The 25,104-nt window shown below is 56.5% G+C and overlaps 4 protein-coding genes across 4 annotated transcripts; all 4 read right to left on the bottom strand.

Moving 5' to 3' along the window:
* Positions 1-390: 390 nt before the first annotated feature.
* On the bottom strand, positions 391-790 carry LOC135312208 (feather keratin 1-like). The gene has a single exon (XM_064445347.1). The coding sequence runs from the start codon at positions 788-790 to the stop codon at positions 476-478; it is 315 nt and encodes a 104-aa protein (XP_064301417.1). The 3' UTR covers positions 391-475.
* Positions 791-7,490: 6,700 nt separating this feature from the next.
* On the bottom strand, positions 7,491-9,119 carry LOC135312198 (feather keratin 1-like). Its single transcript, XM_064445334.1, has 2 exons — positions 9,062-9,119; positions 7,491-7,825 (listed from the first exon to the last, which is right to left on the bottom strand). Exons 1-2 carry the CDS (start codon positions 9,117-9,119, stop codon positions 7,491-7,493), a joined length of 393 nt encoding a protein of 130 aa, XP_064301404.1.
* Positions 9,120-14,432: 5,313 nt separating this feature from the next.
* LOC135312209 (feather keratin 1-like) lies at positions 14,433-14,826 on the bottom strand. The gene has a single exon (XM_064445348.1). The coding sequence runs from the start codon at positions 14,824-14,826 to the stop codon at positions 14,518-14,520; it is 309 nt and encodes a 102-aa protein (XP_064301418.1). The 3' UTR covers positions 14,433-14,517.
* Positions 14,827-24,586: 9,760 nt separating this feature from the next.
* Positions 24,587-24,895, bottom strand: LOC135312210 (feather keratin 1-like). Its single transcript, XM_064445349.1, has one exon. The coding sequence runs from the start codon at positions 24,893-24,895 to the stop codon at positions 24,587-24,589; it is 309 nt and encodes a 102-aa protein (XP_064301419.1).
* Between the last annotated feature and the right edge of the window lie 209 nt (positions 24,896-25,104).

The raw sequence follows: 25,104 nt of genomic DNA on the forward strand, positions 1-25,104 counted from the left end.
ACTTGAGGCCTGGTTTTGTGCTGGGTCAAGTTGGAGGAGCCTTGGGTGAAGAAGGGAAGAGGAGGCGTCTCGGGCTGGGATGAGGAGAACTTTATTGTTGGGAAAAAGAGAGTGAAAAGGCAGGAGCGCCAAGTGGAAGGGAAGCGGTCTGAGGTGCAAGTAGATCGACCATCAGCCGTAGTGCCGTGTGTGAGAGACAATTTGCCAGAGAAGCAAGATTTTCAAGCCTTGCACACCGGAGGTCCCCTCTGGTCCTTATCTTGTGAGCAAGTGATTGCATCGGTGAGTACTGGAGATAGCAGAAGGGGCGATGCAAAAAAGGGAGTAGGACAAGACGAGGAGGTGCGTGGGTCATGTAGCCAGGCAGGCTGGGTTGGCCCCTTCCCTGCTTCCTTGCTTGGTGCCTTGAGAGGAGGAGCCGTGGAGGGCAGGTCCACGTGTCAGCAAGAGACTGGAGGTGCCACGTGAAGGGTCCTTAGCAGGGGTAGCAGCCCCTTATGCCACCGTAGCAGCCCAGGCCTCCAAAGCCATAGCCGTAGCCGTAGCCGAAGCGGCCAGAGGAGACAGGCACTCCCTGGGAGCCGAGGATGTTGCCCACGGCAGCCGATGAGGAGGATCCGACGGCGGTGTTCTGTGGGAAGGAGCTGAGGATGGGTCCTGGCAGGGTGACCATCACGGCGGGAGGCTGGATGACGACGCGGGAGTCCTCGCACTGCCTGACACAGGGCTCGTTGCAGCTGTTAGCCAGCGGGGTGGGTCCGCAGGGGCGGCAGAGGTCGTAGCAGGCCATGTGTGTGGTGTGGGCTGGAGGGTCCCTGGAAGAGAGGGTGTTGAGAAAGCGTAGGGGCGTGGGGGTGCGAGGGTCAATGTTGCAGGAGGGCGAGGGAGCGTGGAGTTGTGGGGTGGGGCTGTGGGGAGCGCGGGTGTGGGGAGGCGTCAGGGCTGCTGAGTCTGGGGGCAGAGAGTGCTGGAAGAGCCGGATGAGGTGGGTCAGGAGAAGGAGGGGAAGGGGGTTCAGACTCACCTTGTTGACGATGGAGGAGAAGGTGTGAGGAGCGTGTGTGAGGGAGAGAGGTGCTGGGCCGGCTTTTATGCTGGTCCCTGAGGGGCGGGACAGCCTTTGCACATGACGGCGTTTTGCAGCAAGTGGCTGTTACATGCCAGAGGCTGGGAGGTCATGAGGTGGGGTGTGGATTCCTTCCCGCAACGCTCCCATTTCCTTTCCTGTCCTCCTGAGGACGTGTCCTCTTGACCCTGGCGGCAGCTTTTAAGTGAGAGTAGGTATTTGGGAGGAATTGCATGGAAGGTGCGTGTCAGGGCATTTGACAGACATGACCAAAACATTGGAGAGTTGGAGTGTCATCAGGGATGTCATGCCATGGCACTTGTGTGATGTGGTTTGTGGGTGCGTTGTGAAGAGGGGGCCCCATTTCTTTGGAAGCCTGGAAGTCTGGTTTCTGAGGTGTGCCGGGCGTAAGCCACTGCCCCTTCCATGGCATTTGCTCCGTGCCGGCCTTGCTGCCAGATGTCTAAGGTGTGTTGAGGCCTGGCATTTCCCATTTTGTGTGCTCTGTGTGTGCCTTGGTGCCCCTCTTGCTTGTGAGGTTGTAGATGTGTCAACTGTGTTTACATTGCAAGGTTTTGGCAGTGTCCTGGGATGTGCAGTGTGGCTTCTGTGAGAAGCTGCTAGAAGCTTCCCCAATGGCCAATAGAGCCAATGCCAACTGGCAGGTATCCATCCACCTGTAGCCCCTGCGGAAGACTGTGGTGAGGCAGGCTGTTGCCCTGCAGCCCATGGAGATTTACAGTGGAGCAGAGATGCACCTTCATCCCCTGGGGGCCTCCTACCGGAGCAGGTGCATGTCCAATGGAGTCTGTGACCCCGTGGGAATGCCGTGCTGGAGCAGGCTCCTAGCAGGACCTGTGGCCCCGTGCAGAGAGGAGCTCACACGGGAGCAGGTTTGCTGGCAAAGCTTGCGACCCTGTGGGGGATGTACGCTGGAGCACTCTCTTCCTGGAGGTCTGAGTCTCATGGAACGGATCCATACCGAAGCGGTTTGTGAAGAACTTGACACTGTGGGAAGGATCCACGTTGGAGAAGTTCATGGAGGACTGTCTTCATGGGAGGGACCCTGTGCTGGAGCAGGGCGAGCGTGTGAGGAGTCCTCTCACTGAGGTAGTAGGAGCAGCAGAACTAACGTGTAATGAACTGACCACAACCCCCATTCCCCATCCCCCTGCGCTGCTCGGGGGAACATGTAGAGAAAATTGTGAGGAAGTTAATCTTACTGGCTGGACGGTAATGAGGTGGGGTGTGTATTCCTTCCTGCAACGCTCCCTTTTCTTGTCCTCCTCCTGAGGACGTGTGCTCTTGACCCTGGCGGCAGCTTTTAAGTGAGAGTAGGTATTTGGCAGGATTTGCATGGAATGTGCATGTCAGGGCATTTGAGAAACATGACCAAAAGATCAGAGAGTTGTGGTATTGTCAGTGAGGTCATGCCATGGCACTCGGGTGGTGAAGTTTGTTGGCATGTTGTGAAGAGGGCTCCCCATTTCTTTGAAAGCCTGGGTGTCTGGTCAGGTTTTTGAGGTGTGCCGCGTGTTAAGTGTTGCAAAATCGATGGCATTTGCTCTCTGCCGGCCTTGCTGCCAGGTGACGAAGGTGTGTTTAGGCCTGGTGTTTCCCTTTTTGTGTGCTCTGTGTGTGCCTTGGTGCCCCACTTGCTTATGAGGTTGTGATGTGTGAATTGTCTTTATATTGCAAGGTTTTGGCAGTGTCCTGGGGTCTGCAGGCAGATGTCCCTCTGCAGCCCATGGAGATTAACGGTGGAGCACATATGCACCTGCAGCCCCCGAGGGCCTCCTACCGGAGCAGGTGGATGCCCAATGGAGTCTGTGACCCCGTGGGAATGCCGTGCTGGAGCAGGCTCCTAGCAGGACCTGTGGCCCCATGCAGAGAGGAGCCCACGCTGGAGCAGGTTTGCTGGCAAAGCTTGTGACCCTGTGGGAAACCCACGCTGGAGCCCTCTCTTCCTGGGGGATGGCACCCTGTCAAAGGCACCTATGCTTGTGGCATTGTGAAGAACTTGACACTGTGGGAAGGATCCACGTTGGAGAAGTTCATGGAGGACTGTCTCCATGAGAGGGACCCTGTGCTGGAGAAAGGGAAGCATGTGAGGTGTCCTCCCTCTGAGGTAGTAGGAGCAGCAGAACCACCGTGTGATGAACTGACCACAGCCCCCATTGCCCATCCCCCTGCACTGCTTGGGGGAAGAGGTGGAGTAAATTAGGAGTAAAGTGAACCTTGGAAGAAGGCAGGGGTGGGGAAGGTGTTTTAGGTTCTGTTTATATTTGTCATTACTCTACTCTGACTTTTAGCAAAAAACTACATTAATTTCCCCAAGGCACGTCTGTTTTGCCCGTGATGGTAATTGCTGAGTGATCGCTCCCTGTCCTTATGTTGTCTCAGGAGCCTTTTGTCGTCTTCAGTCCAGTTGAGGAAAGGGAGTGACAGAGCATCTTGGTCGTCATCTGGTGTCCAGCCCCGGACATCCCCGCACTGAGGCCCATCTTCAGAGCTGAGCAGGGTGACAGGCTTGTTTGTGGGGCCGGTGCTCGGTGCCCCATGCTGTGCCTCAGGGTCCCCACAGTGAGGAGGATGGTGAGCGCAGTGCAGAGGGGTGGTGACTTGGGGTCTCCTGTAGAGGTGGTGCATGGCCCCTGAGGCAGGGAGGATGGTGGCCTGGAGACCACATGCACTGTGGGACCCTGCAGCGCACAGGGGATGGTGGCGTGGGGATCCCCTGCAAGGGATCATCTGGGGACCCCATAGCAAGGTGAGGCCATGGGCTAGGGGCTCCCATGTAGGCGGAATGGGGACCGTGCAGCCAGGCGGAGAGTGCAGCCCTAGTCCAGCATTGGCTCAGCTGAGGACCCCACAGCAAGGTGACCTGGGCACCTTGGTTGTCCAGGGTCCTGGCGCCAACTGGGGATGGGGACAAGAACACTGTGTGGGTGGTCCTGGCTCCACTTTGTGAGAGAAGATGTTGTGCCAAGGACTGGAGGTGGTTGACCTGGGGACAACAGCAAGGGGGGACCATGAAAGAGGACCCCGCCCATGTGTCCCTGGCACCCTGCAGCATGTGCAAGAAGGGCAGGGTGCCTTCTTCATGTACATATTGATGACAATGTTTTAGTTATTAGATCATGGCATTTTCCCTCCAACTGTCCCCTCCAAGTGCCCCAGCTGCTTTTGCCTGAGGCCTTTGGTTCGGTTGTCAGCAGCATTTCTAGTCATTCAGCCCCTCATTCAGCCCCCGCCCCTCCCAGCAGCGGTTCTGGGGGCCGTTTGGTGAAGATGTTTGATTTCTTGTGCCCGACGTGTTGATTTTGGGGTCCTGACAGGAGCCTTCTGGAAACTTCCAGGATCTGCTGCAGCAGCTGGCGCCTGTCAGCCGCCGCCCGATTGGCAGGCTGTTAGGCACCCCCGGTGGGCATGTTGTTAGCTGCGTCCTGATTGGCTGATGGCTGAGGGTGCTGAGGGAGCAGCTGGCTGTGGTGAGGGAAGGCTGCAGTGCGGGCGCCTGGCTGGTGAGCTCTGGGAGAGCTGGTGAGTCCCGTGGGAGGCCCAAGTATAGTGGGAGGGGCAGGCAGGCAGGGGAGGCTGGTGAGCGACTGCCTTCGGGGTCTTGCTTTGGGGTGAGTGGCGAGGGGTGAGGCCATTTCTCTGCGCAGTGTTTGTGGGGCCAGAGTGGGATTAGACGCAGTGGAGGGCAAATGGGAGGCGTGCATGCTGCGCCAGGCTGTGCACCTGAGAACCTCGTGGGGATGCTTGCGTGGCAAAGGGTTGAGGAAGCAGAATAGGCTGCCTAGCCTGGACTAGAAGAGTCCACTTGGAAGGGACCTAGAGTGATCCTCTAGCCCAACTGCCTGACCACTTCAGGGCTGACCAAAAGTTAAAGCATGTTATTAAGGGCATTGTCCAAATGCCTCTTAAGCACTGACAGACTTGTGGCATTGACCACCTCTCTAGGAAGCCTGTCCGAGTGTTTGACCACCCTCCCAGGAGTGTTTGCTAATGTCAATTCCGAAAGTCCCCTGATGTGGCTTTGAAGCATTCCCATCAGTCCTCTCACTGGGTGCCAGGGAGAAGAGCTCAGCACCTCCCCATGCCCCTCTCCTCCTCAGGAAGCTGTAGAGAGCAATGGGGTCCCCCCTCAGCCTCCTGTTGTCCAAACAGAACCTCTGATGGAGGATGCGGGGAACTACTGGCCAGCCACCTGACCTCAGTACCGGGGAAGATTATGGAGCAGTTCATCCTGAGTGCGCTCACCAGGCATGTGCAGGACAACCAGGGATCAGGCCCAGCCAGCATGGCTTCATGGAAGCAGCCTCTTGCTGGCCCTACCTGGTCTCTTTCTTGACCAGGTGACCCGCCCAGTGGATGAGGGAGAGGCTGTGGATGTTATCTACCTGCACTTTGTTGAGGCCTTTGACCCTGTCTCCCACAGCATCCTCCTCGAGCAGCTGGAGGCTCATGGCTTAGACAGGTGGTCTCTTCACTGGGTAAAAATGTGTCTGGATGGCCGAGCCCAGAGAGTTGTGGTGAATGGAACTGAATCCAGTTGGCGTCCAGTCACGAGCAGGGTTCCCCAGGGCTCTGTGTTGGGGCCAGGCTTGTTTAATATCTTTATCAATGATTTGGTTGAGAGGATTGCGTACGCCCTCAGTGAGTTTGCAGACGACACCAAGTTGGGTGGGAGTGTTGATCTGTTTGAGGGTGGGAAGGCTCTGCAGAGGATTCTGGACAGGCTGGATCACTGCGCCGAGGCCAACTGTATGAGCTTAACAAGGCCAAGTGCTGGGTCCTACACTTGGGTCACAAGAGCCGTATGAAACGCTCCAAGCTTGTGGAAGAGTGTCTGGAAAGCTGCATGTCGGAGAAGGCCCTGGGGGTGCTGGCTGACAGCCGTCTGAGCATGAGCCAGCAGTGTGGCCGGGTGACCAAGAAGGCCAACATAATCTGGGCTTGTATGAGGAACAGTGTGTCCAGCAGGAGCAGGGCAGGGATGGCGCCCCTGTGCTTGGCACTGGTGAGGCCCCACCTCGAATGCTGGGCTCAGGTTTGGGCTTGTCGGGACAAGAAGGACCTTGAGGTGCTGGAGCGTGTCCAGAGAAGGGCAACGGAGCTGGAGGAGTTTCTAGAGAACAAGTGTGCTGGGTCGTGGCTGAGGGAGCTGGCAGGGTTTAGCCTGGAGAAGAGGAGGCTGAGGGGTGACCTTATCGCCCTCTGCAACTGCCTGAAAGTGGCCTGTAGTGAAGTGGGCATTGGTCTCTATTGCTAGGGTACTAGCAATAGGACGAGAGGAAATGGCCTGAAGCTGCATCAGGGGAGGCTTAGATTGCATGTTAGGAAAAATGTATTACTGAAAGGGTGGTCAGGCATTGGAAGAGGCTGCCCAGAGAGGTGGTGGAGTCACCATCGCTGGAGGTGTTTAAAAAAAGTGTAGGCGTGGCACTTCAGGGCATGGTTTAGGAGGCCTGGGGGTGTTGGGTTGACAGTTGCAATTGGTGATCTTAGAGGTCTTTTCCAACCTTAATGATTCTATTCTAGAATTCCTTGAAGGGTTGCACACAAGAGGCTTGTGATGAGTGGCAGGACAAGAGGCCCACGGCACAAGTGGAATTCCACGGGCAAAGAAGGCAAGCCTTCTTCAGTGTGAGGGTGGTGAAAGAGTGGAAGAGGTGCTGGAGTCTCCATCCTTGGAGATAGTGGACACGTGAGTGGCCGTGGTCCTGGACTACCTGCTCCAGCCAGCCCTTCTTGTAAAGTGCTTATGTCATGTTCCAGCAGCCCCCAGGTGCCAGTCTGTGCTGTTGCTGGTGGTGGTGTTCGTAGGAGAGGCCTTGTGGCCCTTTCTCACTCACGGTGATGACCTGTACAGACTTATCTTTGTGCCAGCTGGCACAATTCCTAGGACAGGTGTTGTGACCCTTCTCCACCCACCCCAAAGGCAACTTGAGGCCTGGTTTTGTGCTGGGTCAAGTTGGAGGAGCCTTGGGTGAAGAAGGGAAGAGGAGGCATCTCAGGCTGGGATGAGGAGAACTTTATTGTTGGAAAAAAGAGAGTGAAAAGGCAGGAGCGCCAAGTGGAAGGGAAGCGGTCTGAGGTGCAGGTAATGTAACCATCAGCCGTAGTGCCGTGTATGAGAGACATTTTGCCAGAGAAGCAAGATTTTCGAGCCCTACACAACGGAGGTCCCTGGTGGACCTGGCTTGTGAGCAAGTGATTGCATCGGTGAGTACTGGAGATAGCAGAAGGGGCGATGCAAAAAAGGGAGTAGGACAAGACGAGGAGGTGCGTGGGTCATGTAGCCAGGCAGGCTGGGTTGGCCCATTGCCTGCTTCCTTGCTTGGTGCCTTGAGAGGAGGAGCCGTGGAGGGCAGGTCCACGTGTCAGCAAGAGACCGGAAATGCTACGTGAAGGGTCCTTAGCAGGGGTAGCAGCCCCTTATGCCACCGTAGCAGCCCAGGCCTCCAAAGCCATAGCCGTAGCCGTAGCCGAAGCGGCCGGAAGAGACGGGCACTCCCTGGGAGCCGAGGATGTTGCCCACGGCAGCCGAAGAGGAGGATCCGACGGCGGTGTTCTGTGGGAAGGAGCTGAGGATGGGTCCTGGCAGGGTGACCTGCACGGTGGAGGGCTGGATGACGACGCGGGAGTCCTCGCACTGCCTGACACAGGGCTCGTTGCAGCTGTTAGCCAGCGGGGTGGGTCCGCAGGGGCGGCAGAGGTCGTAGCAGGCCATGTGTGTGGGCTGGAGGGTCCCTGGAAGAGAGGGTGTTGAGAAAGCGTAGGGGCGTGGGGGTGCGAGGGTCAATGTTGCAGGAGGGCGAGGGAGCGTGGAGTTGTGGGGTGGGGCTGTGGGGAGCGTGGGTGTGGGGAGGCGTCAGGGCTGCTGAGTCTGGGGGCAGAGCGTGCTGGAAGAGCCGGATGAGGTGGGTCAGGGGAAGGAGGGGAAGGGGGTTCAGACTCACCTTGTTGACGATGGAGGAGAAGGTGTGAGGAGCGTGTGTGAGGGAGAGAGGTGCTGGGCCGGCTTTTATGCTGGTCCCTGAGGGGCGGGACAGCCTTTGCACATGACGGCGTTTTGCAGCAAGTGGCTGGTACGTGCCAGAGGCTGGGAGGTAATGAGGTGGGGTGTGGATTCCTTCCCGCAACACTCCCATTTCCTTTCCTGTCGTCCTCCTGAGGACGTGTCCTCTTGACCCTGGCGGCAGCTTTTAAGTGAGAGTAGGTATTTGGGAGGAATTGCATGGAAGGTGCGTGTCAGGGCATTTGACAGACATGACCAAAACATTGGAGAGTTGGAGTGTCATCAGGGATGTCATGCCATGGCACTTGTGTGATGTGGTTTGTGGGTGCGTTGTGAAGAGGTGGCCCCATTTCTTTGGAAGCCTGGAAGTCTGGTTTCTGAGGTGTGCTGGGCGTAAGCCACTGCCCCTTCCATGGCATTTGCTCCGTGCCGGCCTTGCTGCCAGATGTCTAAGGTGTGTTGAGGCCTGGCATTTCCCATTTTGTGTGCTCTGTGTGTGCCTTGGTGCCCCTCTTGCTTGTGAGGTTGTAGATGTGTCAACTGTGTTTACATTGCAAGGTTTTGGCAGTGTCCTGGGGTGTGCAGTGTGGCTTCTGTGAGAAGCTGCTAGAAGCTTCCCCAATGGCCGACAGAGCCAATGCCAACTGGCAGGTATCCATCCACCTGTAGCCCCTGCGGAAGACTGTGGTGAGGCAGGCTGTTGCCCTGCAGCCCATGGAGATTTACAGTGGAGCAGAGATGCACCTTCATCCCCTGGAGGCCTCCTACCGGAGCAGGTGGATGCCCAATGGAGTCTGTGACCCTGTGGGAATGCTGTGCTGGAGCAGGCTCCTAGCTGGACCTGTGGCCCCGTGCAGAGAGGAGCTCACACGGGAGCAGGTTTGCTGGCAAAGCTTGCGACCCTGTGGGGGACGTACGCTGGAGCACTCTCTTCCTGGAGGTCTGAGTCTCATGGAACGGATCCATACCGAAGCGGTTTGTGAAGAACTTGACACTGTGGGAAGGATCCACATTGGAGAAGTTCATGGAGGACTGTCTCCATGGGAGGGACCCTGTGCTGGAGAAAGGGAAGCATGTGAGGCGTCCTCTCACGGAGGTAGTAGGATCAGCAGAACCAACGTGTGATGAACTGACCACAACCCCCATTCCCCATCCCCCTGCGCTGCTCGGGGGAACATGTAGAGAAAATTGTGAGGAAGTTAATCTTACTGGCTGGACGGTAATGAGGTGGGGTGTGTATTCCTTCCTGCAACGCTCCCTTTTCTTGTCCTCCTCCTGAGGACGTGTGCTCTTGACCCTGGCGGCAGCTTTTAAGTGAGAGTAGGTATTTGGCAGGATTTGCATGGAATGTGCATGTCAGGGCATTTGAGAAACATGACCAAAAGATCAGAGAGTTGTGGTATTGTCAGTGAGGTCATGCCATGGCACATTTGTGATGTAATTTGTTGGTGCGTTGTGAAGAGGGGTGCCCATTTCTTTGAAAGCCTGGGTGTCTGGTCAGGTTTTTGAGGTGTGCCGCGTGTTAAGTGTTGCAAAATCGATGGCATTTGCTCTCTGCCGGCCTTGCTGCCAGGTGACGAAGGTGTGTTTAGGCCTGGTGTTTCCCTTTTTGTGTGCTCTGTGTGTGCCTTGGTGCCCCACTTGCTTATGAGGTTGTGATGTATGAATTGTCTTTATATTGCAAGGTTTTGGCAGTGTCCTGGGGTCTGCAGGCAGGTGTCCCTCTGCAGCCTATGGAGATTAACGGTGGAGCACATATGCACCTGCAGCCCCCGAGGGCCTCCTACCGGAGCAGGTGGATGCCCAATGGAGTCTGTGACCCCGTGGGAATGCCGTGCTGGAGCAGGCTCCTAGCAGGACCTGTGGCCCCATGCAGAGAGGAGCCCACGCTGGAGCAGGTTTGCTGGCAAAGCTTGTGACCCTGTGGGAAACCCACGCTGGAGCACTCTCTTCCTGGGGGATGGCACCCTGTCAAAGGCACCTATGCTTGTAGCATTGTGAAGAACTTGACACTGTGGGAAGGATCCACGTTGGAGAAGTTCATGGAGGACTGTCTCCATGAGAGGGACCCTGTGCTGGAGAAAGGGAAGCATGTGAGGTGTCCTCCCACTGAGGTAGTAGGAGCAGCAGAACCACCGTGTGATGAACTGACCACAACCCCCATTGCCCATCCCCCTGCGCTGCTTGGGGGAAGAGGTAGAGTAAATTAGGAGTAAAGTGAACCTTGGAAGAAGGCAGGGGTGGGGAAGGTGTTTTAGGTTTTGTTTATATTTGTCATTACTCTACTCTGACTTTTAGCAAAAAACTACATTAATTTCCCCAAGGCACGTCTGTTTTGCCCGTGATGGTAATTGCTGAGTGATCGCTCCCTGTCCTTATGTTGACTCAGGAGCCTTTTGTCGTCTTCAGTCCAGTTGAGGAAAGAGAGTGACTGAGCATCTTGGTAGTCATCTTGTGTCCAGCCCCGGCCATCCCCGCACTGAGGCCCATCTTCAGAGCTGAGCAGGGTGACAGGCTTGTTCGTGGGGCCGGTGCTCGGTGCCCCATGCTGTGCCTCAGGGTCCCCACAGTGAGGAGGATGGTGAGCGCAGTGCAGAGGGGTGGTGACTTGGGGTCTCCTGTAGAGGTGGTGCATGGCCCCTGAGGCAGGGAGGATGGTGGCCTGGAGACCACATGCACTGTGGGACCCTCAGCGCAGAGGGGATGGTGGCGTGGGGATCCCCTGCAAGGGATCATCTGGGGACCCCATAGCAAGGTGAGGCCATGGGCTAGGGGCTCCCATGTAGGCGGAATGGGGACCGTGCAGCCAGGCGGAGAGTGCAGCCCTAGTCCAGCATTGGGTCAGCTGAGGACCCCACAGCAAGGTGACCTGGGCACCTTGGTTGTCCAGGGTCCTGGCGCCAACTGGGGATGGGGACAGGAACACTGTGTGGGTGGTCCTGGCTCCACTTTGTGAGAGAAGATGTTGTGCCAAGGACTGGAGGTGGTTGGGCTGGGGACAACAGCAAGGGGGGACCATGAAAGGGGACCCCGCCCACGTGTCCCTGGCACCCTGCAGCATGTGCAAGAAGGGCAGGGTGCCTTCTTGATGTACATATTGATGACAAATTTTTAGTTATTATGTCAGAGCCTTTTCCCTCCACCTGACCCCTCCAAGTGCCCCAGCTGCTTTTGCCTGAGGCCTTTGGTTCGGTTGTCAGCAGCATTTCTAGTCGTTCAGCCCCTCATTCAGCCCCCGCCCCTCCCAGCAGCGGTTCTGGGGGCCGTTTGGTGAAGATGTTTGATTTCTTGTGCCCGACGTGTTGATTTTGGGGTCCTGACAGGAGCCTTCTGGAAACTTCCAGGATCTGCTGCAGCAGCTGGCGCCTGTCAGCCGCCGCCCGATTGGCAGGCTGTTCGGCACCCCCGGTGGGCATGTTGTTAGCTGCGTCCTGATTGGCTGATGGCTGAGGGTGCTGAGGGAGCAGCTGGCTGTGGTGAGGGAAGGCTGCAGTGCGGGCGCCTGGCTGGTGAGCTCTGGGAGAGCTGGTGAGTCCCGTGGGAGGCCCAAGTATAGTGGGAGAGGCAGGCAGGCAGGGGAGGCTGGTGAGCGACTGCCTTCGGGGTCTTACTTTGGGGTGAGTGGCGAGGGGTGAGGCCATTTCTCTGCGCAGTGTTTGTGGGGCCAGAGTGGGATTAGACGCAGTGGAGGGCAAATGGGAGGCGTGCATGCTGCACCAGGCTGTGCACCTGAGAACCTCGTGGGGATGCTTGCATGGCAAAGGGTTGAGGAAGCAGAATAGGCTGCCTAGCCTGGACTAGAAGAGTCCACTTGGAAGAGTCCACTTGGAAGGGACCTAGAGTGATCCTCTAGCCCAACTGCCTGACCACTTCAGGGCTGACCAAAAGTTAAAGCATGTTATTAAGGGCATTGTCCAAATGCCTCTTAAGCACTGACAGGCTTGTGGCATTGACCGCCTCTCTAGGAAGCCTGTCCGAGTGTTTGACCACCCTCCCAGGAGTGTTTGCTAATGTCAATTATGAAAGTCCCCTGATGTGGCTTTGAAGCATTCCCATCAGTCCTCTCACTGGGTGCCAGGGAGAAGAGCTCAGCACCTCCCCATGCCCCTCTCCTCCTCAGGAAGCTGTAGAGAGCAATGGGGTCCCCCCTCAGCCTCCTGTTCTCCAAACAGAACCTCTGATGGAGGATGTGGGGAACTACTGGCCAGCCACCTGACCTCAGTACCGGGGAAGATTATGGAGCAGTTCATCCTGAGTGCGCTCACCAGGCATGTGCAGGACAACCAGGGATCAGGCCCAGCCAGCATGGCTTCATGGAAGCAGCCTCTTGCTGGCCCTACCTGGTCTCTTTCTTGACCATGTGACCTGCCCAGTGGATGAGGGAGAGGCTGTGGATGTTATCTACCTGCACTTTGTTGAGGCCTTTGACCCTGTCTCCCACAGCATCCTCCTAGAGCAGCTGGAGGCTCATGGCTTAGACAGGTGGTCTCTTCACTGGGTAAAAATGTGTCTGGATGGCCGAGCCCAGAGAGTTGTGGTGAATGGAACTGAATCCAGTTGGCGTCCAGTCACGAGCAGGGTTCCCCAGGGCTCAGTGTTGGGGCCAGGCTTGTTTAATATCTTTATCAATGATTTGGTTGAGAGGATTGCGTACGCCCTCAGTGAGTTTGCAGACGACACCAAGTTGGGTGGGAGTGTTGATCTGTTTGAGGGTGGGAAGGCTCTGCAGAGGATTCTGGACAGGCTGGATCACTGCGCCGAGGCCAACTGTATGAGCTTAACAAGGCCAAGTGCTGGGTCCTACACTTGGGTCACAAGAGCCGTATGAAACGCTCCAAGCTTGTGGAAGAGTGTCTGGAAAGCTGCGTGTCGGAGAAGGCCCTGGGGGTGCTGGCTGACAGCCGTCTGAGCATGAGCCAGCAGTGTGGCCGGGTGACCAAGAAGGCCAACATAATCTGGGCTTGTATGAGGAACAGTGTGTCCAGCAGGAGCAGGGCAGGGATGGCGCCCCTGTGCTTGGCACTGGTGAGGCCCCACCTCGAATGCTGGGCTCAGGTTTGGGCTTGTCGGGACAAGAAGGACCTTGAGGTGCTGGAGCGTGTCCAGAGAAGGGCAACAGAGCTGGAGGAGTTTCTAGAGAACAAGTGTGCTGGGGAGTGGCTGAGGGAGCTGGCAGGGTTTAGCCTGGAGAAGAGGAGGCTGAGGGGTGACCTTATCGCCCTCTGCAACTGCCTGGAAGTGGCCTGTAGTGAAGTGGGCATTGGTCTCTATTGCTAGGGTACTAGCAATAGGACGAGAGGAAATGGCCTGAAGCTGCATCAGGGGAGGCTTAGATTGCATGTTAGGAAAAATGTATTACTGAAAGGGTGGTCAGGCATTGGAAGAGGCTGCCCAGAGAGGTGGTGGAGTCACCATCGCTGGAGGTGTTTAAAAAAAGTGTAGGCGTGGCACTTCAGGGCATGGTTTAGGAGGCCTGGGGGTGTTGGGTTGACAGTTGGAACTGGTGATCTTAGAGGTCTTTTCCAACCTTAATGATTCTATTCTAGAATTCCTTGAAGGGTTGCACACAAGAGGCTTGTGATGAGTGGCAGGACAAGAGGCCCACGGCACAAGTGGAATTCCACGGGCAAAGAAGGCAAGCCTTCTTCAGTGTGAGGGTGGTGAAAGAGTGGAAGAGGTGCTGGAGTCTCCATCCTTGGAGATAGTGGACACGTGAGTGGCCATGGTCCTGGACGACCTGCTCCAGCCAGCCCTTCTTGTAAAGTGCTTATGTCATGTTCCAGCAGCCCCCAGGTGCCAGTCTGTGCTGTTGCTGGTGGTGGTGTTCGTAGGAGAGGCCTTGTGGCCCTTTCTCACTCACGGTGATGACCTGTACAGACTTATCTTTGTGCCAGCTGGCACAATTCCTAGGACAGGTGTTGTGACCCTTCTCCACCCACCCCAAAGGCAACTTGAGGCCTGGTTTTGTGCTGGGTCAGGTTGGAGGAGCCTTGAGTGAAGAAGGGAAGAGGAGGCATCTCAGGCTGGGATGAGGAGAACTTTATTGTTGGAAAAAAGAGAGTGAAAAGGCAGGAGCGCCAAGTGGAAGGGAAGCGGTCTGAAGTGCAGGTAATGTAACCATCAGCCGTAGTGCCGTGTGTGAGAGACATTTTGCCAGAGAAGCAAGATTTTCGAGCCTTGCACACCGGAGGTCCCCTCTGGTCCTTATCTTGTGAGCAAGTGATTGCATCGGTGAGTACTGGAGATAGCAGAAGGGGCGATGCAAAAAAGGGAGTAGGACAAGACGAGGAGGTGCGTGGGTCATGTAGCCAGGCAGGCTGGGTTGGCCCATTGCCTGCTTCCTTGCTTGGTGCCTTGAGAGGAGGAGCCGTGGAGGGCAGGTCCACGTGTCAGCAAGAGACTGGAGGTGCCACGTGGAGGGCCCTTAGCAGGGGTAGCAGCCCCTTATGCCACCGTAGCAGCCCAGGCCTCCAAAGCCGTAGCCATAGCCAAATCCACCGGAGGAGACGGGCACTCCCTGGGAGCCGAGGATGTTGCCCACGGCAGCCGATGAGGAGGATCCGACGGCGGTGTTCTGTGGGAAGGAGCTGAGGATGGGTCCTGGCAGGGTGACCATCACGGTGGAGGGCTGGATGACGACGCGGGAGTCCTCGCACTGCCTGACACAGGGCTCGTTGCAGCTGTTAGCCAGCGGGGTGGGTCCGCAGGGGCGGCAGAGGTCGTAGCAGGCCATGTGTGTGGTGTGGAGGGTCCCTGGAAGAGAGGGTGTTGAGAAAGCGTAGGGGCGTGGGGGTGCGAGGGTCAATGTTGCAGGGGGGTGAGGGAGCGTGGAGTTGTGGGGTGGGGCTGTGGGGAGCGTGGGTGTGGGGAGGCGTCAGGGCTGCTGAGTCTGGGGGCAGAGCGTGCTGGAAGAGCTGGATGAGGTGGGTCAGGGGAAGGAGGGGAAGGGCGTTCAGACTCACCTTGTTGACGATGGAGGAGAAGGTGTGAGGAGCGTGTGTGAGGGAGAGAGGTGCTGGGCCGGCTTTTATGCTGGTCCCTGAGGGGCGGGACAGCCTTTGCACATGACGGTGTTTTGCAGCAAGTGGCTGTTACATGCCAGAGGCTGGGAGGTCATGAGGTGGGGTGTGGATTCCTTCCCGCAATGCTGTCTTTTCCTTTCCTGTCCTCCTGAGGACGTGTCCTCTTGACCCTGGCGGCAGCTTTATAAGTGAGAGTTAGGTATTTGGTAGGAGTCAAATGGAAGGTGCGTGTCAGGGCATTTGACAGACGTGACCAAAAGATCATAGAGTTGTGGTATTGTCAGTGAGGTCATGCCATGGCACTCGGGTGGTGAAGTTTGTTGGCATGTTGTGAAGAGGGCTCCCCATTTCTTTGAAAGCCTGGGTGTCTTGTCAGATTTTTGAGGTGTGCCGGGTGTTAAGTGTTGCCCTTTCATTGCATTTGCTCCGTGCCGGCCTTGCTGCCAGGTGACTAAGGTGTGTTTAGGCCTGGTGTTTCCCTTTTTGTGTGCTCTGTGTGTGCCTTGGTGCCCCACTTGCTTATGAGGTTGTGATGTGTGAATTGTCTTTATATTGCAAGGTTTTGGCAGTGTCCTGGGGTCTGCAGGCAGGTGTCCCTCTGCAGCCTATGGAGATTAACGGTGGAGCACATATGCACCTGCAGCCCCCGAGGGCCTCCTACCGGAGCAGGTGGATGCCCAATGGAGTCTGTGACCCCGTGGGAATGCCGTGCTGGAGCAGGCTCCTAGCAGGACCTGTGGCCCCGTGCAGAGAGGAGCTCACATGCTGGAGCAGGTTTGCTGGCAAAGCTTGTGACCCTGTGGGAGACCCACGCTGGAGCACTCTCTTCCTGGGGGATGGCACCCTGTCAAAGGCACCTATGCTTGTGGCATTGTGAAGAACTTGACACTGTGGGAAGGATCCACGTTGGAGAAGTTCATGGAGGACTGTCTCCATGAGAGGGACCCTGTGCTGGAGAAAGGGAAGCATGTGAGGTGTCCTCCCTCTGAGGTAGTAGGAGCAGCAGAACCACCGTGTGATGAACTGACCACAACCCCCATTGCCCATCCCCCTGCGCTGCTCGGGGGAAGAGGTAGAGTAAATTAGGAGTAAAGTGAACCTTGGAAGAAGGCAGGGGTGGGGAAGGTGTTTTAGGTTTTGTTTATATTTGTCATTACTCTACTCTGACTTTTAGCAAAAAACTACATTAATTTCCCCAAGGCAAGGCTGTTTTGCCCGTGATGGTAATTGCTGAGTGATCGCTCCCTGTCCTTATGTTGACTCAGGAGCCTTTTGTCGTCTTCAGTCCAGTTGAGGAAAGAGAGTGACTGAGCATCTTGGTAGTCATCTGGTGTCCAGCCCCGGCCATCCCCGCACTGAGGCCCATCTTCAGAGCTGAGCAGGGTGACAGGCTTGTTCGTGGGGCCGGTGCTCGGTGCCCCATGCTGTGCCTCAGGGTCCCCACAGTGAGGAGGATGGTGAGCGCAGTGCAGAGGGGTGGTGACTTGGGGTCTCCTGTAGAGGTGGTGCATGGCCCCTGAGGCAGGGAGGATGGTGGCCTGGAGACCACGTGCACTGTGGGACCCTGCAGCGCAGAGGGGATGGTGGCGTGGGGATCCCCTGCAAGGGATCATCTGGGGACCCCATAGCAAGGTGAGGCCATGGGCTAGGGACTCCCATGTAGGCGGAATGGGGACCGTGCAGCCAGGCAGAGAGTGCAGCCCTAGTCCAGCATTGGGTCAGCTGAGGACCCCACAGCAAGGTGACCTGGGCACCTTGGTTGTCCAGGGTCCTGGCGCCAACTGGGGATGGGGACAGGAACACTGTGTGGGTGGTCCTGGCTCCACTTTGTGAGAGAAGATGTTGTGCCAAGGACTGGAGGTGGTTGGGCTGGGGACAACAGCAAGGGGGACCATGAAAGGGGACCCCGCCCACGTGTCCCTGGCACCCCGCAGCATGTGCAAGAAGGGCAGGGTGCCTTCTTCATGTACATATTGATGACAATGTTTTAGTTATTAGATCATGGCATTTTCCCTCCACCTGTCCCCTCCAAGTGCCCCAGCTGCTTTTGCCTGAGGCCTTTGGTTCGGTTGTCAGCAGCATTTCTAGTCATTCAGCCCCTCATTCAGCCCCCGCCCCTCCCAGCAGCGGTTCTGGGGGCCGTTTGGTGAAGATGTTTGATTTCTTGTGCCCGACGTGTTGATTTTGGGGTCCTGACAGGAGCCTTCTGGAAACTTCCAGGATCTGCTGCAGCAGCTGGCGCCTGTCAGCCGCCGCCCGATTGGCAGGCTGTTAGGCACCCCCGGTGGGCATGTTGTTAGCTGCGTCCTGATTGGCTGATGGCTGAGGGTGCTGAGGGAGCAGCTGGCTGTGGTGAGGGAAGGCTGCAGTGCGGGCGCCTGGCTGGTGAGCTCTGGGAGAGCTGGTGAGTCCCGTGGGAGGCCCAAGTATAGTGGGAGAGGCAGGCAGGCAGGGGATGCTTTCATGCCAAACCTCGAGGGGATGCTTGCATGGCAAAGGGTTGAGGAAGCAGAATAGGCTGCCTAGCCTGGACTAGAAGAGTCCACTTGGAAGGGACCTAGAGTGATCCTCTAGCCCAACTGCCTGACCACTTCAGGGCTGACCAAAAGTTAAAGCATGTTATTAAGGGCATTGTCCAAATGCCTCTTAAGCACTGACAGACTTGCGGCATCGACCACCTCTCTAGGAAGCCTGTCCGAGTGTTTGACCACCCTCCCAGGAATGTTTGCTAATGTCAATTCCGAAAGTCCCCTGATGCGGCTTTGAAGCATTCCCATCAGTCCTCTCACTGGGTGCCAGGGAGAAGAGCTCAGCACCTCCCCATGCCCCTCTCCTCCTCAGGAAGCTGTAGAGAGCAATGGGGTCCCCCCTCAGCCTCCTGTTGTCCAAACAGAACCTCTGATGGAGGATGCGGGGAACTACTGGCCAGCCACCTGACCTCAGTACCGGGGAAGATTATGGAGCAGTTCATCCTGAGTGTGCTCACCAGGCATGTGCAGGACAACCAGGGATCAGGCCCAGCCAGCATGGCTTCATGGAAGCAGCCTCTTGCTGGCCCTACCTGGTCTCTTTCTTGACCAGGTGACCCGCCCAGTGGATGAGGGAGAGGCTGTGGATGTTATCTACCTGCACTTTGTTGAGGCCTTTGACCCTGTCTCCCACAGCATCCTCCTCGAGCAGCTGGAGGCTCATGGCTTAGACAGGTGGTCTCTTCACTGGGTAAAAATGTGTCTGGATGGCCGAGCCCAGAGAGTTGTGGTGAATGGAACTGAATCCAGTTGGCGTCCAGTCACGAGCAGGGTTCCCCAGGGCTCTGTGTTGGGGCCAGGCTTGTTTAATATCTTTATCGATGATTTGGTTGAGAGGATTGCGTATGCCCTCAGTGAGTTTGCAGGCTACACCAAGTTGGGTGGGAGTGTTGATCTGTTTGAGGGTGGGAAGGCTCTGCAGAGGATTCTGGACAGGCTGGATCACTGCGCCGAGGCCAACTGTATGAGCTTAACAAGGCCAAGTGCTGGGTCCTACACTTGGGTCACAAGAGCCGTATGAAACGCTCCAGGCTTGGGGAAGAGTGTCTGGAAAGCTGCGTGTCGGAGAAGGCCCTGGGGGTGCTGGCTGACAGCCGTCTGAGCATGAGCCAGCAGTGTGGCCGGGTGACCAAGAAGGCCAACATAATCTGGGCTTGTATGAGGAATAGTGTGTCCCGCAGGAGCAGGGCAGGGATGGCGCCCCTGTGCTGGGCCCTGGGGAGGCCCCACCTCGAATGCTGGGCTCAGGTTTGGGCTTGTCGGGACAAGAAGGACCTTGAGGGGCTGGAGCGTGTCCAGAGAAGGGCAACGGAGCTGGAGAAGTTTCTAGAGAACAAGTGTGCTGGGTCGTGGCTGAGGGAGCTGGCAGGGTTTAGCCTGGAGAAGAGGAGGCTGAGGGGTGACCTTATCGCCCTCTGCAACTGCCTGAAAGTGGCCTGTAGTGAAGTGGGCATTGGTCTCTATTGCTAGGGTACTAGCAATAGGACGAGAGGAAATGGCCTGAAGCTGCATCAGGGGAGGCTTAGATTGCATGTTAGGAAAAATGTATTACTGAAAGGGTGGTCAGGCATTGGAAGAGGCTGCCCAGAGAGGTGGTGGAGTCACCATCGCTGGAGGTGTTTAAAAAAAGTGTAGGTGTGGCACTTCAGGGCATGGTTTAGGAGGCCTGGGGGTGTTGGGTTGACAGTTGGAACTGGTGATCTTAGAGGTCTTTTCCAACCTTAATGATTCTATTCTAGAATTCCTTGAAGGGTTGCACACAAGAGGCTTGTGATGAGTGGCAGGACAAGAGGCCCACGGCACAAGTGGAATTCCACGGGCAAAGAAGGCAAGCCTTCTTCAGTGTGAGGGTGGTGAAAGAGTGGAAGAGGTACTGGAGTCTCCATCCTTGGAGATAGTGGACACGTGAGTGGCCGTGGTCCTGGACGACCTGCTCCAGCCAGCCCTTCTTGTAAAGTGCTTATGTCATGTTCCAGCAGCCCCCAGGTGCCAGTCTGTGCTGTTGCTGGTGGTGGTGTTCGTAGGAGAGGCCTTGTGGCCCTTTCTCACTCACGGTGATGACCTGTACAGACTTATCTTTGTGCCAGCTGGCACAATTCCTAGGACAGGTGTTGTGACCCTTCTCCACCCACCCAAAAGGCAACTTGAGGCCTGGTTTTGTGCTGGGTCAGGTTGGAGGAGCCTTGGGTGAAGAAGGGAAGAGGAGGCGTCTCGGGCTGGGATGAGGAGAACTTTATTGTTGGAAAAAAGAGAGTGAAAAGGCAGGAGCGCCAAGTGGAAGGGAAGCGGTCTGAGGTGCAGGTAATGTAACCATCAGCCATGGTCCTGTGTATGAGAGACATTTTGCCAGAGAAGCAAGATTTTCGAGCCCTACACAACGGAGGTCCCTGGTGGACCTGGCTTGTGAGCAAGTGGTTGCATCGGTGAGTACTGGAGATAGCAGAAGGGGCGATGCAAAAAAGGGAGTAGGACAAGACGAGGAGGTGCGTGGGTCATGTAGCCAGGCAGGCTGGGTTGGCCCCTTCCCTGCTTCCTTGCTTGGTGCCTTGAGAGGAAGAGCCGTGGAGGGCAGGTCCACGTGTCAGCAAGAGACTGGAGGTGCCACGTGGGGGGCCCTTAGCAGGGGTAGCAGCCCCTTATGCCACCGTAGCAGCCCAGGCCTCCAAAGCCGTAGCCATAGCCAAATCCACTGGAGGAGACGGGCACTCCCTGGGAGCCGAGGATGTTGCCCACGGCAGCCGAAGAGGAGGATCCGACGGCAGTGTTCTGTGGGAAGGAGCTGAGGATGGGTCCTGGCAGGGTGACCTGCACGGTGGAGGGCTGGATGACGACGCGGGAGTCCTCGCACTGCCTGACACAGGGCTCGTTGCAGCTGTTAGCCAGCGGGGTGGGTCCGCAGGGGCGGCAGAGGTCGTAGCAGGCCATGTGTGTGGTGTGGAGGGTCCCTGGAAGAGAGGGTGTTGAGAAAGCGTAGGGGCGTGGGGGTGCGAGGGGTGTGGTGGTGTGAGGTGGGGGTGCAACAGCAGGAGGACAAGGGAGCGTGGAAGCGTGTTGTGTGGCTGTGGGGAGCATGGTGTTGGGGAGGCGTCAGGGCTGCTGAGGCTGGGGGCAGAGCGCACTGGAAGAGCTGGACGAGGTGGGTCAGGAGAAGGAGGGGAAGGGTGTTCAGACTCACCTTGTTGACGATGGAGGAGAAGGTGTGAGGAGCGTGTGTGAGGGAGAGAGGTGCTGGGCCGGCTTTTATGCTGGTCCCTGAGGGGCGGGACAGCCTTTGCGCATGACGGTGTTTTGCAGCAAGTGGCTGTTACATGCCAGAGGCTGGGAGGTCATGAGGTGTGGTGTGGATTCCTTCCCGCAACGCTCCCTTTTGCTTTCCTGTCGTCCTCCTGAGGACGTGTCCTCTTGACCCTGGCGGCAGCTTTTAAGCGAGAGTTAGTATTTGGTAGGAGTTGAATGGAAGGTGCTTGTCATCGCATTTGGAAGACATGACCAAAGCGTGGCGGCGGTTGGGTGTCATCAGTGAGGTCAAGTGATGGGAGTTGTGTGATGTGGTTTGTGGGTGCGTTGTGAAGATGGGGCACCATTTCCTCACCGCCGTGGAAGGCTGGTCTGTTCTTTGAGGTGTGCCAGGCATGAGGCGCTGCCCCTTCCATGGCACTTGGTCCCTGCTGGCTATGATACCATGTCGCTAAGGCAGTCTTTAGGCGTGGCCTTACCCGTTGGGTTTGCTCTGTGAGTGTCTTGGTGGCCCTTCTTCTTGTGAGGTTGTAGCCACGTGGATTGCATTTTATCATGGTTTTAGCTGGGATCGAGTTAATATTCCTCACTGCAAGTCGTGTAGTGCGGTTCTTTGGGCTTACTATAAGAACAGCGTTGATAAGACACTGATGTTTTAGTTGTTGCTAGGTAGTGCTTTTTCTAGTCAAGGACTTTTCTAGCCTCTTGTGCTGTGCTGGGTGCCCAAGAAGCCACGAGGGGAGGGGGCATTGCCAGGATAGCTGATCCAAAGTGACCAAAGGAATATTCCATCTCATATGACATCATGCCCAGTCTGACTGGGGAAGATGGCCAGTTGCAGCTACAATCTCAGCTTGTGGACCTGCGGTGACGTTTGGTGGGTGGTATGCTTTGCATTACTTGGTCTTTGTTTTTTTCCCCCATCCTCCCAAGGTTTCACCTCTCTCTTTCTCTCTTGTTACCTTCCTTTGAATGATATTCTTTTATTACTATTACCATTACTGTTTTATTACAATTATTAAACTGTTCTTATCTGAACCCATGGGATTTCTTACTGTGTCTCTTCCAATTGTCTCCCTTCCCAGAGGTGACGGGGGGGAGTGAGTGAGCGGCTGTGTGGTGACCAGTTGCTGACTGGGGCTAAACCATGACAATTGCAAGGTTTTGGTAGTGGCCTGGGGGCTACAGGGTGGCTTCTGTGACAGCATACAGGACTCTTGCCCATGGCTGATAGACCCAGTGCTGCCTGGCTCTAAGATGGATCCACTGCAGGCAAAGGCCGGCACAAGCAGTGACGGTGGTAGTGCTTCTGGGGTAACATATTTGAAAAGTGGAAAAACTGCTGCGCAACAGGAGCCAGAGGAGAGGAGCGAGAATATGTGAGAGAAGCAACTCTACAGAGAGAAACAAAACAGCCGTACAGACCGGTTGTGTAGGGATGGATTCAGGAGGGCCAAGGTGTGGCTGGAGCTGAATTTGGTAAGGGATGCAAAGAATAACCAGAAGGGATTCTGTAAGTGTGTCAACCGGTAAAGGAAGGTTAAAGAGAGCGTACCCCCCCCAAAGAACAAGAATGGTGACCTAGTATCTATCAACAGATGAGGAGAAGGCTGAGGTACTCAACAGATTTCTGCCTCAGTCTTCACTGGAAGAAGACTTCACTGAAGACTTCAGTCTTCGCTGCTCCATCTGGACTATATGGACCGCAGGATGGGGACCAGGGGGGTAAAGCCCCTCCCGCTGTAAGGGGAGATCAGGTTTGTGACCACCTGAGGAACCTGAATGCGGCTTTGAAGCATTCCCACAAATCCTGTCACTGGATCCCACGGAGAAGAACTCAGCACCTCCCTCGCCCCTTTTCCTGCTCCGGAAGCTGGAGAGAGCAATGAGGTTCTCCCTCAGCCTCCTTTTCTCCAAAGCAGACAAGCCCATTGTCCTTAGCCGCTCCTCACAGGACGTGCCTTCCAGCCTGTCACCAGCTTTGTTGCCCTCCTCTGCATGTATTCAAGGTCTTTCACATCCTTCTGAAGTGGTGGGGCCCAGAACTGCACACAGGGCTTGAGGGGAGGCCACAGCAATCCTGCGTACAGCGGGATAATCACCTCCTGTAGGAAGATGGGTGTGCTGTGTTTGATGCACCCCAGTGTAGGGTTTGCCCCCTTGGCTGCCAGGGCACACCGCTGACTCCCCTCGAGCCTGCTGTCAGCCAGCACCCACAGACCCCTTCCTGCAGGGCTGCTCTCCAGCCACTCCTCTCCCAGTCTGGCCTTGTGTCCAGTGTTACTCCATGCCAGGTGCAGAATCCGGCATTTGCACTGGTTAAATTTCGTGCCAGCGATGGTTGCCCAATGCTCCAGTCTCTCTAGATCCCTCTGCAAGGCCTCTTGTCCCTCAGGAGAGGCAACAGCACCTCCCACTTTGGTATCATCAGCAAACTTGATAATGGTGCCTTCAACTCCTTCATCCAGTGCATTGATAAAGATCTTGAACAGAATTGGTCCTAGAATGGAGCCCTGAGGAACACCACTGGCGACAGGTTGCAGCCCACAAGTAACCGCATTCACTGTCCCCCGCTTTGAGCCTTGCTGTTGAGCCAGCCCTTCACCCAGCGCAGCGTCTACCTGCTCATCTCACAGTTGGCCAACTGGTGCAGAAGGATGCTATGAGGGGCGCGATCAGAAGCCCTACTAAAATCCAGAAACACTACATCCACGGCCTTCCCTTCGTCCCTGTAGACGAGAGAGCTTATAATAAGAGGATATGAAATTAGCCAGGCGGGACCTTCCCTTAGTGACCCATGTTGTCTGGTCCTGATGATTTTTCTGCCTGTCCTTTAAAGGCATTCATCAGCATCCAGTGGGAGCTTCTCCGTAATTTTTCCAGGTCCTGAGGCTAGACTAACGGGACTCGAGTTTCCTGGGTCTTCCCTCACACCTCTTTTTAGAAATTGGAATGAGGTTGTCTAGATCTGAGTCAGCAAGAACCTCCCCCAGACTCCCAAGAGCTGCCCAACTTGATCAGAGGTGAGTGTCTTGAGGGTTGTTGACTGTGCGGGTAGTGCTTGCTGGCGAGGAAGAGGAGGTGAGGCAGGCAGGGTATCTGTGTTTTTGAGTGGGAGGGTGCTGGCGTGCCTGTCAGGCAAGAGGCACTCCTGATATTGGCTGTGGTGGTACTATCCCTAGGGGAGGCCTTGTGACCCTAATCCACCCACCCCGCTGGCCTCTTCTGCATGGGGTTGGTGCTGGGTGAGGTTGGAGGAGTCTTGGAAGGAGAAGGAAGAGGAGACCTCACAGGCTGGAATGCAGGAGAACTTTATTGATGGAAAAATGAGTGAAGAGGCAGGAGCACCGAGTGGAAGGGAAGCAGTCTGAAGTGCGGGTAGTGTAACCGTCAGCTGAGGTGCTGTGTGTGAGAGTCAGTTTGCCAGAGAAGCAAGATTTTCGAAGCCCATATTAGGAGCAGCACTCCAGAGGTTCCCGGTGGTCCTTAGCTTGTGAGCAAGTGGTTGCATCGGTGAGTACTGGAGATAGCAGAAGGGGTGATGCAAAGAGGGAAGTGGGAGAAGAGGAGGAGGTGCGTGGGCCGCGTGCCCAGGCAGGCTGGGTTGGCCCCTTCCCTGCTTCCTTGCTTGCTGCCTTGAAAGGATGAGCCGTGGAGGGCAGGTCCACGTGTCAGCAAGAGCTCGGAGGTGCCACGTGGAGGGCCCTTAGCAGGGGTAGCAGCCCCTTATGCCACCGTAGCAGCCCAGGCCTCCAAAGCCATAGCCGTAGCCAAATCCGCCAGAGGAGACGGGCACTCCCTGGGAGCCGAGGATGTTGCCCACGGCAGCCGATGAGGAGGATCCAACGGCGGTGTTCTGTGGGAAGGAGCTGAGGATGGGTCCTGGCAGGGTGACCAGCACGGCGGGAGGCTGGATGACGACGCGGGAGTCCTCGCACTGCCTGACACAGGGCTCGTTGCAGCTGTTAGCCAGCGGGGTGGGTCCGCAGGGGCGGCAGAGGTCGTAGCAGGCCATGTGTGTGGTGTGGAGGGTCCCTGGAAGAGAGGGTGTTGAGAAAGCGTAGGGGCGTGGGGGTGCGAGGGTCAATGTTGCAGGGGGGCGAGGGAGCGTGGAGTTGTGGGGTGGGGCTGTGGGGAGCGTGGCAGTGGGGAGGCATCAGGGCTGCTGAGTCTGGGGGCAGAGCGTGCTGGAAGAGCCGGATGAGGTGGGTCAGGGGAAGGAGG

This window comes from Phalacrocorax carbo, chromosome 2 (assembly GCF_963921805.1).
Source record: "Phalacrocorax carbo chromosome 2, bPhaCar2.1, whole genome shotgun sequence".
NCBI lineage: Eukaryota > Metazoa > Chordata > Aves > Suliformes > Phalacrocoracidae > Phalacrocorax > Phalacrocorax carbo.